Source organism: Sus scrofa, chromosome 7, assembly GCF_054392235.1.
Source record: "Sus scrofa isolate SSC_HxYL_T2T_F1_AM1 chromosome 7, Sscrofa_HxYL_maternal_Yorkshire_Landrace_v2.0, whole genome shotgun sequence".
Lineage (NCBI taxonomy): Eukaryota > Metazoa > Chordata > Mammalia > Artiodactyla > Suidae > Sus > Sus scrofa.
The window spans coordinates 37,740,276-37,761,145 of record NC_139389.1 but is presented as its reverse complement, the minus strand read 5'-3'; the positions used below and the strand labels follow the sequence as shown (position 1 = coordinate 37,761,145).

General features: G+C 43.3%; 1 protein-coding gene and 1 non-coding gene across 50 annotated transcripts in view; one reads left to right on the top strand and one right to left on the bottom strand.

The window, feature by feature from the left end:
* DST (dystonin) overlaps positions 1-20,870 on the bottom strand; it is a 488,220-nt gene that overhangs the window by 105,509 nt on the left and 361,841 nt on the right. For all 49 annotated transcript variants that reach the window (XM_084967821.1, XM_021098569.2, XM_084967788.1 and 46 more), the window contains 9 exons: positions 18,107-18,230; positions 15,681-15,889; positions 12,633-12,950; positions 10,076-10,242; positions 6,732-6,888; positions 5,294-5,420; positions 2,912-2,974; positions 1,796-2,037; positions 602-731 (listed from right to left, as the gene is read on the bottom strand). In XM_084967821.1, the coding sequence (XP_084823947.1) occupies positions 602-731; positions 1,796-2,037; positions 2,912-2,974; positions 5,294-5,420; positions 6,732-6,888; positions 10,076-10,242; positions 12,633-12,950; positions 15,681-15,889; positions 18,107-18,230 (1,537 nt within the window). The remainder of the gene's footprint in view (positions 1-601; positions 732-1,795; positions 2,038-2,911; positions 2,975-5,293; positions 5,421-6,731; positions 6,889-10,075; positions 10,243-12,632; positions 12,951-15,680; positions 15,890-18,106; positions 18,231-20,870) is intronic.
* Positions 14,031-14,162, top strand: LOC146401502 (small nucleolar RNA SNORA72). The gene has a single exon (XR_014811616.1). It is a non-coding gene; the product is annotated as a small nucleolar RNA SNORA72 (small nucleolar RNA).

Here is a 20,870-nt window from a genome sequence, read left to right as displayed (position 1 = left end):
GAGAGAGTGGGATGGATGGGGAGTTTGGGGTTAGTAGATGCCAACTATTCCATTTAGAATGGACAAGCAATGAGGTCCTGCTGTACAGCCCAGGGAACTATACCCAGTCTCTTGGGATAGACCAGGATGGAAGATAGTATGAGAAAGAGAATGTGCGTGTGTGTATAGGTCAGGGTCACTTTGCTGTACAGCAGAAAGAGAGACTGTAAATCAACGATACTTTAATAAAAAGAAGAAAGAAAAAAAATCATTTCCATCACTGTGTTTACCAAGAAAAACACAAGATACGCCAACTCCCTGTGCCATGTGACATGAACTGCCACTTCTGAACCTGCAAATACAGATTCTGAAACATTGAAGCAAATCCCTGGTGGTGCAGGGCATTCAGGATCCGGTGTTGTCACTGCAGCGGCTCGTGTTGCTGCTGTGGTGCGGGTTTCATCCCTGACTGGGGAACGTCTACAAGCCTCGGGCGAAGCCAAAAAAAAAAAAAAAGCAGATCCCAAAAAGGGGCTGGATAGATGTTTTCAGATAAGGATTATGATTTGAAGAAAAAAAGCCCTGCGCTTCTGCTGGTGGCCTCTGGCGCGAGGGGACGTACCGATTTCCTTCAACATCTGCTTCCACTTGGGGGCCTCCGGCGCGTCTGGGTTCTCCTCCACCAGCTCTGTCAATTTGTCTTTCAACTCCTGCACTTTGTTTACATTTTGCTTCAGTTCAGCCTCAAACAACTAACACGGAAAAGAAAGGGACTAACGTTAAAGTAGGTTGACATCAAAAGACAAAATCACGACAATGGACACTCTTGTTTCTGTCACATGAACAAAAGCGGGGAGACAACCTGGGTTCAGCAGCTGTATTTTCCCTTCCTCTTCACCACTCATCAACTCTTTGGCAAATGACTCCTTAGGGGAATGTTACAGCTATGGAGCTAAGGACCCTTAAGTCATTGCCTAGAACGAACTTCGTATTATTCGCAAACCTCTTTGGAAAAAAGGAAGGCGACATCAGGGAGATGATAATTAACCAGAAAATCAGTCTTGAAAAAGGCTGCAAGCTCTCAGAGTCTACTAGCGAATGAGCACTAGTGAATGAGCACTTTTCTAGACAACCCCTCAAAGAGTTCAAAGATAGCTTTGCAATATGTAGACATTTTTGCCGGCACTGCCAGAGCACAAAACCATTTCCCCCACCCTGACAGTTACAGCAATGCCATCTGTAAAAGGAAGGGAAAGCCTGAGCTGCCCTGTTTTATACTGGACCGAACATGTCCCTAATACTTAGCCCTTAAGTCAATCTTTTCCAAGAGTGGGCTGGTTAAAAATCCCAGACTGAACCCCACTGATTTTATTGTATTTCATTTCATTTTATTATTGTTTTTAATGGCCACACCCATGGCCGAGGGACGTGCCCAGGTTAGGGGTCAAAGCAGAGCTGCCGTTGCCGGCCGATGCCACAGCCACAGCAATGCGAGAGCCGAGCCTCGTCTTCCACCTACACTGCGGCTTAACCCACTGAGTGAGGCCAGGGACGGACCCTGCATCCTCCCAGACACTATGTCAGGTTCTTAACCCGCGGAGCCTCGACAGGAACTCCATTAACCCAATTTAAAGGCGGCAAAGTTGCTGACACCCAGAGTGCTCGCATCCATATGTGCAAACACAGGTGGCTATTTTCATCAGGTTTTATTTACTGAAGGTTACAGAGGAAGGGACAGGGACCAGTGCCTGACCCCAGGGCTCTGCTCTCAGCACTCATCTGTTTCATCTTCAGGATTCGTAGCCACCGAACATACCTTGTTCTGCTCCACCTGACTCTTCACGGCCTCGGTGTCTGTCGGGGTGGGGGCCTGCTGCCACGTCGTGGCAGTTGTGTTCATCTTCTGAAGCCACTGCATCATCGCACTGGATTCATCCTGGGCCTTTTGCAGTTTGGAGAGTTTGGTATTCAGCTCAGCTATTTTGTCCTTAAGTAAGAGGCCAAGATCTTCATAGTCGTGGCTTATGTCGGTCATATCCTTTTTAACGGACGTTAATTCTAAACATAAGACAGAAGAATTATACTGGCACGCTTTGAGGGGGTTGAGAGTAGAGCTCTAGAAATAAAATTTTGTTTTAGATGACATTTCCTTCAATTTCGACAACATGAACCCACTGTGATAAAGTCACCGAGTTTTTAGGACTGGAATGTTACATCTTCTTACGATGCTGCCTCGTGACAGATGATTTAGGGACACTGCACAAAACAAGTGAAATGAGATCGACACGCTAAATGAATAAAATCCCCAAACCATGAAATGTGACTCATTAATTCCTCAGGCATCACATTAAAAGAAAATGGCTCAAATAATGTTATTCCAGGCGACAAAATATCTCCAATTAACCAAAAAAGAAGGAAATATGACCAAATGCCAAACTGATTTACCAGCGTTCACTAACTTCAGATGAACAACACTGCATGGAATGTTATATAAACACGTTATTTACAGAGAATACGACTGTACTTAACACTGTTTTTCTGTTTTGTGTTTTTGTCGTTTTAGGGCTGCACCCATGGCATATGGAGGTTCCCAGGCTAGGGGTCCAATCAGAGCTACAGCTGCCAGCATATACCACAGCTACTGCAATGTGGGATCTGAGCCACATCTGCAGCCTACACCACAGCTCACTGCAACGCTGGATCCTTAACACATCAAGCGAGACCAGGGATTGAACCTGCATCCTCATGGATGCCAGTCAGGTTCATTAATTGCTGAGCCACAACAGGAACTCCCTACTTAACACTGTTTTAAATTCAAGTTTGAAATTTCAATACAACTACTGTTACTGTTTTATCCATAAAAGATTTCCTCTCAAAAAAAAAAAAAAATCCCAAGTCTTTTAATCAATAAGCACTCAAAGTTATTATTCACCTTTATTTCCCAAAATTTCCTGAGTATCTGTGGCTGTTCCGTCACCATTTAATATCACTCCACCTGCAAAAACATTAACACTGAGGTTATCATACAGTTCTGTCGTATTTCTAGTAATAGCAGACAGCATTAAATAAAACCCCTTAAACAGGAAGCATTTAAAAATGTTGTTACTATTGGAAAGCGTAAAACACTGATTCAAGGAGTTCCCGTCATGGCTCAGCACTTAACGAACCCGACTAGCATCCAAGAGGACGCAGTATGATCCCTGGTCTCGCTCCGTGGGTTAAGGATCTGGCATTGCCGTGGCTGTGGTGTAGGCCGGTGACTATAGCTGCTATTAGACCTCTAGCCTGGGAACTTCCATATGGCGCCGCTGCGGTCTTAAAAAAGACAAAAAGACAAAAACAAAACAAAACAAAACACTGATTCAACTTCAAAATCAAATGAAGGCCTAAAATGTAAAGATCAAGCTGTATGCTCTCTTCTACATAAATTTTTATTTTTTTGGTCTTTTTAGGGCCAAACATTCAGCACATGGAGAGTCCCAGGCTAGTGGTCCAATTGGACCTACAGCTGCTGGTCTATGCCACAGCCACAGCCACAGGGAATCTGAGCCGCATCTGCGATCTACACCATAGCTCACGGCAATGCTGGATTCTTAACTCACTGAGTGAGGTCAGGGATCAAACCTGCGTCCTCATGCAAACTAGTCAGATTCGTTTCTGCTGAGCCACGACAGGAACTCTTATATAAAATTTATTCTTTCTTTCTTTAAATTTAGGGCTGCACCCATGACATGACCACAAGCTTTCCAGGCTAGGGGATGAACTGGAATTTTGGCTGCTGGCCTATAACAGAGTCACAGCAACTCTGGATCCTAACGCACCGAGTGAGGCCAGGGATTGAACTCGAATCCTCAGGGGCAGTATGTTGGATTCTTAACCCACTGAGCCACAACGGGAACTTCCTAAACAAAAACACTGCCATATGTGAATCTTTAAGTTTTGTTCTTTAAAAAAAAGAAAATCACACACGATGACATTTCAAATGTAAGTGAAAAGGTCCTATTGATGTTAAAGATTAATTCCTACTGTACTTGGGGGCGGTCGAGAGTAGGAAAAAAATACTTTTTACGTATGGTAAGTATAAAGTGGATGTGAAGAACTAATATAAAACACAATAGCATTCCTTTCCTTACAAAAAAAACAAACAAAAAATCCCCCAAAACAAAAACCTCGACATTTCAGGAAATCTGATTAGGAGAGCAAGGAGTGCTTATCACACATATATACTGGGAGTCTTCCCCGAAATGGGATTAACAGAGCGGAATAAACGGGGGTGGAAGGGGCCCAGCTGGCCCAGCCTGACAATGGGCACGGCTGGGGGCCGGGCAGAGCAGATAAACCAGGGAGGGTCCCGAGACAGTCTCAGAATAAAGTCACGGGACCGGCCTTCTGTCTGTTCTTGGAGGATTTAAAACCTGATAGCAACCACAATGTAAACATGTTTTCAACTGAAAACTCCATCCACGATTTAATTTTGGAACCACTGTTTATACATGACGCTGGCCTTCTGTTGAAAAGCGGGGCTCCAGCCTGACAAGCCCCTGGTTCAGCCACACTGGCTGACACGGGACACGACGGCTGGCTTGGGCATCGTGTAAGGAACGAAGCAGAAGGGAACGAAGGAGGACAGGTCCCACTAGACAGAAAAATCCTGTTTCTTTCCCTCACTTCCTTCCCGGGAAGTCAGACTCGTTTCTCTAGCAAATATTTCAAATCGAATTTCTACGTCTCCATTAATGAAGGTAAAAACAAACTGGAACTTGATCTCTTCCCTTCCCCCCAACAAAGCTCCTTATTCTTACATATTAATTTGGCTACATTTAAAAAAATTTTTTTCATCTTAGGGCCACACCTACGGCATATGGAAGTTCCCAGGCGAAGGGTCATAGCTGCAGCTGAGTCCTACACCACAGCCACAACAACGCGGGATCTAAGCCGCATCTGTGACCTACGCCACAGCTCATGGCAACGCTGGATCCTTAACCTACTGAGAGAGGCCAGGGATCCAATCCACGTCTGCATGGATGCTATTCGGGTCCTTAACCCTCTGAGCCACAACAGGAGTTCCAATTTGGCTACATTTTAAATTGCAGTCTTTAATAAAATGAAACATAAGAGATCTGAAATTTGACTAGAATAGACATTTTTTATGGCAGTTTTTAGCATGTTTATAGGTCATCTTTCCTGTCACTTTCCCTTTGTATTTCTGAGATTATTTCATGCATTCGTTAAGACATAAAATAACATACCCAAATCCCATCAGCATGGGTGGACCCACTTTTGCTTTTGCCATGAATGTAAAGAAAACACCTACCTGACTTCACTGCTGCTATGGCCTTTGCAGGGGTCGTCACAGCACTTATTAGGTTACATAGCGAGATCCCGCTGTTGCTGACTTTCTGAATCTCTGGTGTTTTTAAGCTCCACTTTTCTTGTAATTTCTACAAAAACGCATTATTTTTCAGTTGTGACAGTCTCACATTTTACTTCAATGTCTTAAACAGATCTTAAAACAGTGATGACTGTGGGTTCTGACTGCGGGGAGGGTGGATGGAAGAAAGGGCCAGCATCCCTATTTGTTCCAACAGCCCAGGTGACTGTTGGCACGGTTGGCAGTGAGGAGTGGGTGGGGTCCATCCTGCATTCTGCTCCCGATCTCAGTGGAAGCCCCCCTGGCCCCAGCTGCCATGATTCTAAAGTAACTGTCAACTGTAAGTCCGCACAACTGCACCAGCAACAGCCCAGCTACAAGAGGAAACGTACCCAAAACAATTAAAAAAAAAAAAAAAAAAAGGAAATTCAGAATTCCATTTCTTAGTGAATTTTAATCATCAAAACGTCAACAGATTTTAAAATACCCACAACTCCACAAGTGCGGAGCAGTAAAGTTGTCATAACGGGCTTTCGGACTTGAGTCAGGTGACAGAAGACACACTACGTATTTGTACTAGGGATTCAAAAAAAACTATCCTCAAACACAGGTTAGAGCGGTATATCCAAGAGAGAGAGAAAAATGCTGGGGTGACGACAGAGTCTGTCATTTAACATTATGAGAAATGATATTAAAAACCCTAAAACTGTGGGGGAGGGGTAAATTAGGAGGTTGGGATTAATACATATACACACGACCATATATAAAATAGATAATGACGGGATCTGTTATTTAACATTATGAGGAACGGTATTAAAAATGTGAAACTAAGGGGGAGGGATAAATTAGGAATCTGGGATTAACATATACACACTACTATGTATAAAATAGATAAACCAACAAGAACCTATCATATAGCTCAGGTCCTAGCTACACAATATTCTGTAATAACCTATATGGGAAAAGAACCTGAAAAAGAATAGATACATAAATATATGTATATGTGAATCACGACGCTGCACACCTGAAATGAATAAACATTGTACTCCGACTATACCCCAGTAACACTTTAAAAATAAACCAGTACTGAAAAAGACTATAAAACACTCAGCATTAAATAAAACTGTTTAGTTTTGTTAAAAAAAAAAAAATAACTGAGACGTGGTAGGGAAAGAAACTTGGAACAGCAACCCACTAATACATCTTTTTAAAAAGGCAAATTAACTGGAAGTTTGTCTCCTTCCTCAAAAGGAGTTAAGCCCGTGTCACCATTTCCAAATGTCATCAATGAACACTGTACATACACAAGGCTCTAACTTACAGGATGTTGGGTAAATACTGACTTGGGCACATGAGAAATTAGTGTTAGACAATGATTCACCTTAGTTTCTTCCAAAGATTTCCCCAAATCCTCTGCACCGAAAGAAGACTGCACAACGGGAACTCTTTCTGTGGTTTCTTTTATCCACGACTTTAAGGATTGAACAAGGACTTGAAAGGCGTCCATCTGTTCTTGACAGGAAGATACAGCTTCTTTTCTGGATGACAAAATCATTGACAGATTTAAGCCATGAAAGGAGATATGCCAAAGGACTACTCACCAGTCAATTATTCTTCCCACATCAGGCTTGACATTAAGGAATAGTCTTCCTCTGTCCCCTCTGACCTTGACCCAGGAGGGAAGTTTCATAGGTGGCAGGTGAAATCAGCTAAAAAACCCTTGTCTGCTCAGGAAAAGCCCACAGACAAAGGCAGGAAACCTGTAACCCATATGCAACAGCACTCTGCAATGCTGCACAAACTCTATGGCCATATAAATGGTTCTACCATTATTTAGAGGCAGTCAGCTTTGATCTGTACACTTTATATGGTACCTAAAGCCAGCAGGCTGGGAACCAGAAGGGAAACAGACAATCACTGACCTGAGGGAAAGGCAGCACCACCTGGTGGTATCTGCATCACACTACACTCACTTCTGAAGGTAGGGAAACTGGGTCTTAAAACTTTTGTTCTTGTCTGCTTTCCTGGGCCAAGGATCAAACCCATGCCATAGCAGCAACCTGAGCCGCTACAGTAACAACACTGGATCCTCAACCTGCTGCACCAAAGAGAATTCCCTTTGTTTCTTTTTTTCATGACTGAGAACTACTTATATTAATTCTGCACCAAAGCATCAAACAAATGTCCTAGCAGAAAATTTAGACGTTTAAAAAATGATGAAAACATGAAGACTGTGGTAAATACCTTTTAAAAAATAAGGCTTACTTTGATATTTTATACCGTTTTAGCTGATTATACTTCAAGTTACTAAAAACAGATAGACACAGCCTAAGTCAAGTTGAAATTCAGTGTATAAATTCGATGCTTTAACATACATCTGAAAACTCACACAAACTGCTTATTTCTGTGCTATTCCGCAATGAAAACATTCCCCAGTGAAATGCCTTTTCTTTCTCATACACAAAACACATTCTCAAGCAGAAAATCAACATGAGGAACAGTATTTACATGACACAATGAATTGTGATTCTCTTAAAGGTTAAAGCAAAAACTGCGTAGTTGCAAGACCTTTATAAAGAAATAAACTAGAATTTTTATTGCTTCTGATATATGAGTAAAATAAGCTTATTATTATTTTTTTGGCTGCCGCATGTGGAAGTTCCTGGGCCAGGGATCAAACTTGTGCCACAGTAGCGACTGGAGCCACAGCGGTGACAACAACAAATCCTTAACCCACTGAGCCACCAGGGAACTCCCGAGCTTTAGGGAAAAAAAATGTTATTCTAGCAAATAATGTTCAAATAAGAATATTTCAAACTGAAGTGGATATAATGGCATCCTCCTGCTACTTGAAAATCCTGAAATGCAATGACGTACCAAGATGTAAACACCTAAAGAAAACGAAAATCACCTGCATGTTTCCAAAGTCGTTGTGAGCACTGATCCTTCTGTACTTACTAACTTATCACTGGTCTAAGTATATTGTCCAGTTTTCTCCCCCCATGATTTCAAGGATGAGTGCCTCACTACTTTGCTAATATAATACTTGGAGTGAAATTTCTATCTAAATTGGGTAAACCGGGTCTTAAGAGAGGACAGATTCAAAGCTCCAAAGATAAGCTGAGACTGAGTGAGGCCGGCCTGTAATGGGTACGCCCCCACGGAGATTCAGGGAGCTCTACTGTGACTACATGGACCCCCGTGCACGCAGCACACACCAGCAGACCAGCCTCTGGGAGGGCAGGTAGATTTGTTTCCTGCATGAGATGTGAATGGCAACGTGCACCATGTGGAATGACGGGAATGACGGCACATCAGAGTCCAGCGCACATTAGCCAACCACTGATGACCACGTGGTTTTAATTGGACCACGTGACAAAAGAAACAAGCTAGAGTTTTACCCAGGAAAATCGAGAATATTTCTTCTGTGCAATGGGAACTAAATGTCTTGGAAACCGTGCTCCATCAGTAGTACAGAGAGCACCCCAAAATTGTAAGGAAAAGAGCTCCCTGGTGGCTCAGCAGGTTAAGGACCTGGCATTGTCACTACTGTGGCTTGGGTTCAATCCCTGGCTTGGGAACTTTCACATGTCATAACCCCCCCCAAAAAAAACCCACCAAAAGATCCAAAAAAACAGAGTTGTAGGGAGAGAATTCTGAAGAAATTAAGAACAATTAAAAGGGAAATGACTACTTTCTATCTTGGGGAGGCTTCTGTGTGAACTTGAGCAAAAGCCAGACATAGATTCTAAAACTAGCACGGTATCGTCACAAGCTTTATGTCCCAGTAGTTTTTTATCTTAGTTGAGGTTCATTCTCTTGTTTCTTATATGTTCATGGAATCATGTCTGATCTAAAATTGTGGAAAACGTAATTTAACCCTCAGTGGGTTAAGGATCTGGCGCTGCTGTGAGCTGTTGTGTAGGTCCCAGACGCGGCTCAGATCCCACATTGCAGTGGCTGTGGTGTAGGCTGCCAGCTGTAGCTCCGATTAGACCCCTAGCCTGGGAACCTCCATATGCCATGGGTGTGGCCCTAGAAAAAGGCAAAAAGACCAAAGAAAAAACCAAAAAACAAAAAACCGAATTTCTCTCCTAAATATTTTAACAAAAATACACTTGATTTTAATAGCAAAAATTAACATAAAAGCACTTATAGGAGTTTCCATATGGTGCAGCAGGTAAAAGATCCCGCATTATCACTGCTGTGGCAAGGGTTCAACCACTAGCCTGAGAATGTTCACATGCCACAGGTGTAGCCAAAAAAAAAAAAAAAAAAAACCTAAATAAAATTAAAATTAAATTAAAAAAAATAAAAGCACTCATAAAGTAGCCCTGTGCTTATCCTCAAGTTTCCAAAACTGTTCCAGGTATCTATATAAATAAATAAAAACATTCATTCTAATTCCTATCAAGTAGAACAAAATCTGGAGTTCCCTTCATGGCTCAGTGGTTAATGAACTCGACTAGGATCCATGAGGATGTGGGTTTGATTCCTGGCCTCGCTCAGTGGGTTGGGGATCCGTCATTGCTGTGAGCTGTGGTGTAAGTCGCAGACACAGCTTGGATCCCATGTTGTTGTGGCTGTGGGGTAGGCTGATTTGACCCCTAGCTTGGGAACCTCCATATGCCTCGGGTGCAGCCCTAAAATAGCAAAATAAATAAATAAATAAATAAATAAATAAATAAAAGTAGAACAAAACCGAATTTCCTAAGTGGTGCTTACTTTTCTTTGACGGTATCCTCCATTTCCCTGAATTTCTTTGACAAGTTATTTGTTTTTTCAAAGACCAGAGCCTTATCACCTGGCAAACCATGGTTGGAGATTTCCTTCAAGAGATTCTGCAAAACTTCAAGATCTTTCTTGCATTCTTGCAATTCATAAGTTGATTCCTACAAAACATTTAGATATTTCATCAATATGAGAGGTTACAAGATCTCCAAACGGCATTCTGTCAGGATGTAGGCATTTGCATGGGTCCAGAATGGCTCTGTTTGGAATGTCACAGAATGACCCTGCCCACGGTCAGCACCTTATAAACATGCAGGCAGGTTGTTTGAAAGAGAATACGGTGACCTTAATTTCAAAATGCACTCTTTTGCTAATGAAAGAAATTGAAGATGACACAAACAGATGGAAAAAATATACCATGTTCTTGGATTGGAAGAATCAATATTATCAAAATAACCATATTATACAGGGAAATCTACAGATTCACTGCAACCCCTATCAAATTACCACTGACATTCTTCACAGAACTAGAACAAAAAATTTTAAAACGTGTATGGAAACCCAAAAGATCCCCAAATAGCTAAAGCAATCCTGAGAAAGAAAAATGGAGCCAGAGGAAACAGGCTTCCTGCCTTCAGACTATACCACAAAGCTACAGTCATCAAAACAGTGTAACTGGCACAAAAACAGAATTATAGATCAGTGACACAGAATAGAAAGCCCAGAGAAAAACCCATACACCTGTGGTCAACTAATCTATGACAAAGGAGGAAAGAACATACAGTGGAGAAAAGACAGTCTCTTCAATAAGTGGTGCTGCAAAAACTTGATAGCTGCATGTAAAAGAATGAAATGAGAACATTCTCTAACACCACATACAAAAATAAACTCAAAATGGAGTGAAGACCTAAATCTAAGACCGGATACTATAAACTTTAGATGAAAACAAAGGCAGAAAGTTCTGACATAAATTGCAGCAATATCTTTTCACATCTGTCTCCTAGGGTAATGAAAATAAAAACAAACAAATGGGATCTAATTAAACTTAAAAGCTTTTGCTCAGCAAAGGAAATCATAAATAAAATGAAAAGACAACCCACAGAATAGAAGAAAATATTTGCAAACAAAGTGTCCAACAAGAGATTAATTTCCAAAATACATAAACACCTCCTGCAGTTCAATATTAAAAAAAAGACAACCCAATCAAAAAAGACGTAGAAAACCTAAATAGACGTTTTTCCAAAGACATATATAGATGGCTGAAAACCACATGAAAAGATACTCAACATCACTAATTGTTAGAGAAATAATTATGAAATTACTAGAGAAACGCAAAGCCCCTGTCAGAATGGCCATCACAAAAAGTCTACAAACAATAAATACTGGAGAGGGTGTGGAGAAAAGGGAACCCTCCTACACTGAGGGTGGGAATGTAAATTGGTGCAACCACTATGGAGAAAAGTATGGGGATTCCTTCAAAAACTATATATAGAACTACCATATAATTCAGCAATCCCACTTCTGAGCATATATCCAGAGAAAACCATACATCAAAAAGATACATGCACCCTGATGTTCACAGCAGCACTATTCACAACAGTCAAGATGTGGAAACAACTTAAATGTCCAGTGACAGATGAATGGATAAATAAGATGTGGTACATATACATACAATGGAATATTATTTAGCCATAAAAAGAAAAATAATGCTATGTGCAGCAAAATGGATGGACCTAGAAATTATCATACTAAGTGAAGGTAGTTAGAGAGAGACAAATATCACATGATATCACTTAACTGTGGAGTGGAATCTAAAAATACGATACCAAACGAACTTATTTGCAAAACAGAAGCAGACTCTCAGCCTTATGGATACCAAAGGTGAAGTGTGGTGGGGAGGGATAAATTAGGAGTCTGGGATCAATAGATACACACTCCTCTATACAAGAGTTAATTGACAAGGACCTACTGTACTGCACAGGAAACTCTAATCAATACTCTGTAATCACTTGGACGGGAAAAGAACCTGACAAAGAATGAATATATGTATACGTATCACTGAATCACTTTGCCATGCACCTGAAACTAATGCAACATTGTAAGTCAACTATACACCAACATAAAATAAAAATTAAATTGAAAAAAAATGCACCAATTAAAAGACAGAGACTGTCAGAATGGCTCAAAAAACAAGACCCAATTCTGTGTTATAAGAATGCACTTCAAATTTAAAGACACATGTAGATTTAAAATAAATGGATGAAGAGTTAATGTGAAAAAAATGCACTCTTCATAATCTGTCTGGGTTCTGGCACATAGATAACAAACATCACCTAGGATGTATGGAAAATAAGACATGACCTTCACTTGTGAGCAATGAGCAAAGGCTTCAAGGAGAAGATGGTCTCTGAAGTTTTAAAGGAGGAAAAATAGATCTTTACTCATCTATTAAAATGATGCTTATTAATTATTAACTCTTCCAATAAACATACGAGCAGGTCTTAGCTGCTGAGAGACTTAATCGGCCTCACGAATTTGGCAGAGGACACACCTGCAGGTACTGGGACAACTCGGTGACATCGCGCCCGGGCACGTCTGCCTCCGTGAGAGCCTGGGTTTTTGTTTCTAGGAAGGTCTGGAGCTTCTCTGAGAGGTTCTCAAACAGCTCCACTTTGGTTTTGAGTTCTTCCATTTTGGCAAGTTTTTCTTTGTGTCGGTGACTGGCTTCAGAAAACCGGAGGGACAAGTCCTTCACCCGGGCCTGCAGCGAGGACGCGGTGGATGGATCCGAGGTCTCCGTGAACCTCTCCACCTTCTCGGTCATGGCCTTGAGTCGGCTCTGCCGCCCGGAGATGTCCTGGTCCAACATCTGAAACGAACCAAACGGGGCCTGTGGTTTATAACCTAAGGATGCTTAGAAATGCAGTCACGGGGTGTTCGCAACTACTCATCATAACAACACAGGCTAAGGGGATGCCCTGACAAGCTGATCCACCCCTGGGGAAGTCCCATCCCCAGCCCCCACGAGGACAGAGGACAACAGCTGGCTGGGTGCCCTGGAAAGGTGACCCCAGCATCTCCTGGAACCCAAGATTATCCACGGTCCTGACTCTTTTTTTTTTTTTTAATTTTTAGGGTCACACCTGCAGCATATGGAAGTTCCTGGGCCAGAGGTCGAATCAGAGTTGCAGCTGTGACCTACAACAAAGCCACAGCAATGCCACATCTGAGCCACATCTGTGAACTACATCACAGTTTGTGGCAATGTGGGATCCTGAACCCACTGAGTGAGGCCAGGGATCAAACCCACATCCTCACAGAGACAACATCAGGTCTTTAACCTGCTGAGCCACAAAGGGAACTCCCACAGGTCTGATTTTTAAAAGGCTAGACACCAAGAAGATGGATCTGATTAACCTGGGCAGCTGGCAGAGGCCCTGCTGAACAAGCAGGTGTGTGGGGCCACCCTCTTCAAAGTATGATGTTCAAGAGTTCCTGTTGTGGCTCAGTAGGTTAAGAGCGTGACTAGTATCCATGAGGATGCAGGTTCAAACCCTGGCCTCATTCAGTGTATTATGGATCCATTGCTGCTGCAAGCTATGGCGTAGGTCACTGATGCGGCTCAGATCCCGTGTTGCCATGGCTATGATGCGTGCCTCAGCTGCAGCTCCTATATGACCCCTAGCCTGGGAACTTCCCTGTACTGCAGGTATGGCCCCAAAAAGAAAAAAAGAAAAGATAAAAAAGAATGATATTCATGAAATAGCACACTCAGCCCTTCCACGCCCCTTCCCGGAAAATCACTTCACACCCTTGTCTCTGGGTGAGAACTCCTTCCTCGCTGTTATATCCAGGAAAGATCTCTTTATGCTTCAACTCATCTCAAACTGACCCATCTTTGAAGTTTATTATACTGGTTTTTTTTTTCCCAGTATATGACAACTTTTATAAGTGAGATAGAACTGACATATGTATGTACAGTAATCAGGGCAGGCTAAACAGCTGCTATCCTGAGAACAGGCACGTGTTCCCAGACCTAGTTCTTTCCCTGCGCCTGGTTTTACCAATGCTGGTGAGAAACCAAGTCTGATTTATATGATTCATCTTATGGGGACAACGTTCCTGACTGTAGGTATCTGATCAACCCCGAGAAATGATAGCACAGCTAGTGTAATAACTTCTGAAGATAACCACTGCGAATTTGATGATCACCAGCTGCAATTAAATGAGCTGTAGGAATTTCTGTCGTGGCACAGTGGAAACAAATTTGACTGGGAACTATGAAGCTGTGGGTTCAATTCCTGGCCTTGCTCAATGGGTTAGGGATCCGGCATTGCCAGGAGCAGCGGTATAGGCTGCAGATGTGGCTTAGATCTGGCTTGGCTGTGGCTGTGGTGCAGGCCGGCGGCTACAGCTCTGATTAGTCCACTAGCCTGGGAACCTCCATATGCCTCAGGTGTGGCCATAAAAAGACAAAAAGACAAAAAAACCAAAAAAAAAAAAAAAAAAAAAAAAAACCAGAGTTGTAAAATGACTGTTTTCTTTTCTAAAGATAATAATAATTGACATATATATAACATTATCTGCTATAAGAATGTTAAAACAGTATGTTAGTTTCAGGTACACAACAGAATGACTTGAGAGTGGTAAATATTTCCAAATGGTCACCACACTAAGTCTCGTCAACATCTATCATCACATATACTTACAAGGTTTCTTCCTGTGATGAAAACTTTTAAGATCTCTGAATAACTTTCAAACATTTTTTTGGCTGCGCCCATGGCATGTGGAAGTTCCGGGGCCAGGGATCGAACCCACACCACAACAGTGACCCGAGCTATTGCAGTAACACCACCAGATCCTTAACCCACTGAGCCACCAAGGAACTCCTCACACAATTATTATTTTGGGGGATGCGAACTGTGTTTTTGTTTAACGGCTTTATGCACATAACCTTGCATGGTAACTTATAGTTTATTAAGCAATTACTTGATAAAATCAATTTCTTTTTAACATTCATTTTTATATGTTTCTCTACTCAATATTTCCCAAACTTGAAAATAAAATTCTGAATCAGACACTCATTCACTGTGTACAACTTTAATGAATCTAGACTAATATACCTACTTTTAGTAACTTATACCAGTGTTCAGGACTCTTGACGCTATCATATAATTATTTTTAATTTATCCCATATCAAGTGCTGTTTGAGCAAGAGAACCCAAGAGCAGAGATAATTCGAGTTACTGGGGAGAGTAAGTCTGTTTTTTCCTAAAAAGAATCACGGGGTTCTGGTCCCTGCTGCCTAGAATGATGTTTATAACCCAAGACCCACACACTGAGGAAGATACATCAATAATGTTATGCTAATGCTTTCACGCTCTTCACACAGAGGTTTCTGTCTGCACGTGGAAAAACCCAGGATATATGAATTTTAGGGATGAAAATAGGTATGTAGTGAGGATCAGTGAAAGGTTTGATCCAGGCAGAGCATGAAAATATCTACACGTTTTGAATAGTCTGAAATGCTGCTGGGAAATCTGGGTGTTTTGTTTTGTTTCCATCTACAAGCGGCTGCTTGGAGTTTTAGGTCACTCACGATGTTTTTACTGATGATGTCCTGCAGGGCAGCAGAGTTCAGGGGCACCTGGCCGTCCTCTCTCAGGGAGCGCTCCACGCCCCCCATCCAGTCCAGCATCTCGTCCAGCCCGTCCTGCACGCTCAGGGACCGGGTCACTGTTACCTGCAGCTTCTCATTTCGTTCACTCACGGACCTGGAAAGGCTGTCGTATCTCCCGACAATGTCATCTAGCGAAAAAGGATCAGGAAATGTTAACCACTGCATTCTCCTCGTCCCAGTCCTTCTCAAAACACACTAAGGAGAGTCACAGAATTCCCACACTAAAACTGGAGGAGGAAAAATGGTTTAAGTGATAAATTCATCATGCATTATCAGAGCACCACCAAAACCCAAAAAAGAAAGTAAAGAAGATCCCAGTGGAAAATAAAAGGCTAAACATTTATCTTTGCCTGCACCTGCGGCATGTGGAAGTTCCTGGGCCAGGAATCGAACCCACACCATTGTGGTGACCTAAGTAAGCCACGGCAGTGCCAACGCCAGATCCTCAACCTGCTGAGCCACCAGGAGACTCCAAGAATGTGATTTATTTTTTAAGTGGCTGGTTTTCTTCGGAGTCCAATAGATCTTAAAGAGACTCCTATATCTTAAATATACTTTCACCTGTTCCTAGGAAACTATACCTGAGAGAAGTTTTGGTCTTAAAATAACGTACCATGGATTTTAAGCAAATAAAAGTCAAAGGGTCAAATGGGGAAAAATGTCAAAATGACTCTTCAAATTCAAATAAGAGAATTACATATAATATAGGCTTTTTTCTCTCCAGGGCCCTGTGCTCAAGTCTTTACAACAATGGTTGCCAATATGTGAGGACAGGACAGTGAAACAGGACACAGGAACAAAATCTTAGAACTTCCATTCCTATCTTTTTTTTTCTTTTTATGCCCGGAACTGTGGCATATGGAAGTTCCTGGGCTAGAGTTTGAATGAAAGCTGCAGCTGCTGGCCTACAGCACCGGGCCCTTCACCCCAAAGTGAGGGAGGTCAGGGATGGAACCCACATCCTCTCAGAGACAACCGTCAGGTGGTCGGGTCCTTAAGCCTGCTGAGCCACGATAGGAAATCGCTATTCATATTTTCATCTTTTATTTTAACATTTTATATTTTCTGTCTTATAATGCACATAAGACAGTAATATGTGTATGGGATTTATAAGCAGAGTGTACCTCTGAGTATCTAAATACACTTGCTGAAAATAACTTCACGGGCACATGATCTAAAGATTCTAAATGTAAGAATGAAAAAAAGATTTCTCTTCTACAGAGTGGTTTTAGAAGGGCAGTTTCATCCTTTTGTCTAAAACTTCTAGTCCATTGTCTTAACCACTCGGCCACAACTACACGTTGTCTAAAATTTCCACTCAGACTTTAAGGCAAGCTCTTTTGGCTTGAAACGTATGTTAACCATATGCTCTATTGAGGTTTTCATCTCATCCAGAGAAGTATTTAATAACCTCAAACCCCACATTACATGTAGAAAAAAGCAGCAAAGTCGAAACAAAAAGTACAACAGCCACATTGATGGATAATCCACTGGGCATTCAGTTTCAAGACTGTGAGGAGTTCCCGCCATGGTGCGGTGGGTTAGGAATCCCTGCAGTGGCTTGAGTTCCATCCCTGGCCCAGTGCAATGGGTTAAAGGATCTGGCGTTGCTGGGCTGCAGCGTAGGTCACCACTGAGGCTCAGATTCAGTCCCTTGCCTGGGAACTTCCATATGCTGTGGGTGTGGCCATAAGATTAAAAATCAATCAATCAATCAAGACTGTGAGGAGATACAAAGGTCACACACAACAGCTCTTCTCCCAAGAAACCCCCCATCCCATGGGAGACAAAAGCATCGCTGTGACTGGACAGAGTTTCGAGTGACACTGAGGAATGTGGGAGGCTGAGAAGAGACCCTAGAAGAGAAAGCCAAGAAGAGTGGAACCCCCACCTCTCAAGCCCATGCTCCCACCTCTGGCAGACAGATCCCGCCAAGGGTCTGCTCTGGTCTAACTCAGCCCAATCCCACCAACCAGCAGAAGCTTGTGAGGTCCCACTTTCTGTGACTATCACACAAAGAAAGGGATTTTTTTTGCTATATTTTCTAAATAACCATGAAATCATTATTTTATACACAACTTTACATTCTGTATTTACATTTATATTATAACTATATTTATATATTGATATTATACATACATTAGAAATAATAAAATAATTAAAAACTTTAAGGCATATTCTTTTTGAACCACCCAGGCCAGCCACTGCTCCCAAGACCCAAATACACCTGCTGAGGAGCGGGGCCTTCTTCAGTGACACAGAGTGAGAGGTGCCTCCGTATCTATTACGAGAACTTCATTTACAAAGTCCCTGTGAGGCCGGAAGCCAAGGAAATGAGCACTTACCCAGTGTTTTCTGAATGTCATTCTTGGCTGGAAGCAAAGACCCCCTGGCGTCCAGAAGCACTTCGGCCGTCTTCTTCAGTTTCTCCACAGCAACCTGCTGACTTGATATCTGTCCTTGCAGAACCTGGGGAAGCGAACACCTCAATTACACTCAGCAGGACTCGATTACAGACTTCCAATATGGACTCAAGTAAGATCAAGTCAGACCGGACGGAAGACCGCGTCATCAGTAGAAACTCACTCCAGAATTCTTAGAACAAGGCCAGTTAGAAGGTGACATGAGCAAGACCGTCAGCGGGTCAGGATCATTCATTTCAGTCCTGGAACAGCCCCTCAGCATGTGTTCATAGTAACTGGCCTCATTCCTGGTCCTGCAACCTCTACCCTTAGCCTGAGTCCCCCTCAATCCCACTTCTAGGCTCTGCACAAAACCTCGCTACCCCCAGAAAACAGGCAAGTGAAAACCAGGAATGCAAACATCATGAGTCGATGCTGAGTCACACTTATTTCCATTGATACAACAAAAGTTACTCAACAGCTAATCACTTCAAAAAAATCTTGCTACGTTTTGTGAGAATACAAAAATCAAGCAGACACAAAGCTTTCCCATAGGGATCTTCTTGTCTAAGGCAAGAAGTGGTAAGTGCCAAAGACGAGAAGAAAAGGTTCGGGGGCGGGGGGTGTAACTAGAGGTGGGAGATGGGGCTGCCTCCGGGGGGTGGCCCTGGGGAAGCTGGACTTGGGCTGTAGAAGAGGAGGGGAGAAAGAACAAACAGAAGGAACACAGACATGGACCAAACATTGGGGCTGGTGTGTGTGGTGAGTAAGGAAGAGTCACAGGAGTGCAAAGGCCTCAGCGTCAGGTTAGGGGTGGACGTTTTCTCCCGCCATTGGGGAGCTGCTCACGGCTGTCTTATGGGAAGGCTCAACGGTAACGCTGTGCGGGGGACATTGAACAGGGAAAAAAAGGAAGCAGAGAAACCTGCTCAGGGCAACTTCAGCAGCAGGAAAGTGTGAAAGGCCTGCTGAGCTGGGAAAGGAGAATGGGTTACAGGGTTGAGAAGAGTCCAGAGGGCTTGGTGGCTGATCATCTAAAACTGTGCTGTTCAACGGGGTTGCCACCAACTACACGAGCTTGCAAATTTATACGAAGTGAGGTCAAAACCAAACACTCAGCTCCTCCCCTGCAGCAGCCATGTGTCCAGTGCTAAGCAGCCAGGAGTGACCAGTGGTCCCACGTTGGTCAGAGCAGACTGTGGGCCCTTCCATCATCACAGAACGATGTACTGGGCACCACGGCCGGATTAGTATGCGGCTTGGCGTGCTCCTCCTTGGATTTATCCCATACGGGACTCTGTGCTTCCTGGACTTGAATGTTTCCTTTCCCGCAGTAGTGCTGTTTTCTCAGGCCCCTCTTCTCTCTCTCCTCCTTCTGGCACCCCTATAATGTGAATGTTGGTGTGTTTAATGTTGTCCCAGAGGTCGCTGAGACTGTCCTCATTTCTTTTCATTCCTCTTCCTTGATTCTGTTTGGAGGCAGTGATCTCCACCATTCTGTCTTCTGGCTCACTGATCCATTCTTTTGCCTCAGTTATTCTGCTACTGATTCCGCTTAGTGCATGTTTCATTTCAGATGCTGGACTGTTCACCCCTGTTTACTGTGGGCATCTCAGCCTGAGCTGGCAGCCACAAAGGGCAAAAGGAGATAAGACGGCAGGAGGACTCAAAGTGTGGGGCCTGGGAAATGAATGGTACTCGTTAAACAGAAGTGGGGCAGTTTAGGGGCAGAGGAGAGTCTGTTGGGAATTTATAACTTCAAAGTGCTTTCAGGAAGAACCCTCATGTTTCCCATTTGCTGAAAGAACAGCAAAGCTGGAAGTGGAGGCAGCTCAGAGTGCAGGCTGGAAGGGACAGAAAGCACCACGGTCAAGGTCCAGGAGGAGACGGCAGAGGAGGGACAGAGGTGCCGGGGTGGAGGCCACACAGAACCATGGGGGCAATTACGTGTAAGTGACGAGGAAAGCAGAAGAGACAGGACAAATGTGGTCAGGGAGATGGAAATGGGTGAGTCTGTCCCCAGAGCTTAAAGGAAGAGAGAAAGGGGAAAGGGTAGCAGAGGCAGCTGTTTCAGAAAGGATAAGGGAACCAGGAAGCCATCCTCTGGAGTCTGGCCATGCATTGCCAACACCTCAGTCCATGCAGGCTGCCCAGCACTGGGCAGTGCTTGGCTGTCATTTCACTGGAGATGCATGACCTCTAGCCTCATGCTCGATTTCAGGTTCAAATTCCCACATGTCCATGGTGGATGGACTCAGCTCCAGCATGGGCCCTGGTTTCCAGCTGCTTCCTGAATGTTTCCATGTGTGACCTGAGCCCAGCATCCTCTTCTGCACACCTGCCCATCCATGTGTGACCTGAGCCCAGCATCCTTCTCTGTGCATCTGTCCCTCCGTGTATGACCTGAACCCAACATCTTCTTCTGCACACCTGTCCATCCATGTGTGATCTGAGCTCAGCATCCTCTTCTGCACATCTGTCTGTCCATGTGTGACCAGAGCTCAGCATCCTCTTCTGCACACCTGTCTGTCCATGTGTGACTTGAGCTCAGCCTGCTCTTCTGTGCACCTGTTCGTCCTCCTGGGGCTGCACCATCTCCCAGGTAATAGCTGAGCCTCTCCCCCTCCTGTCCACATGCAAACCAACCAGCAAGCCAAAAAATTCACCTGCTAAACACTTTAAATTGGGCTTTTGCCCTGGGTCTCTG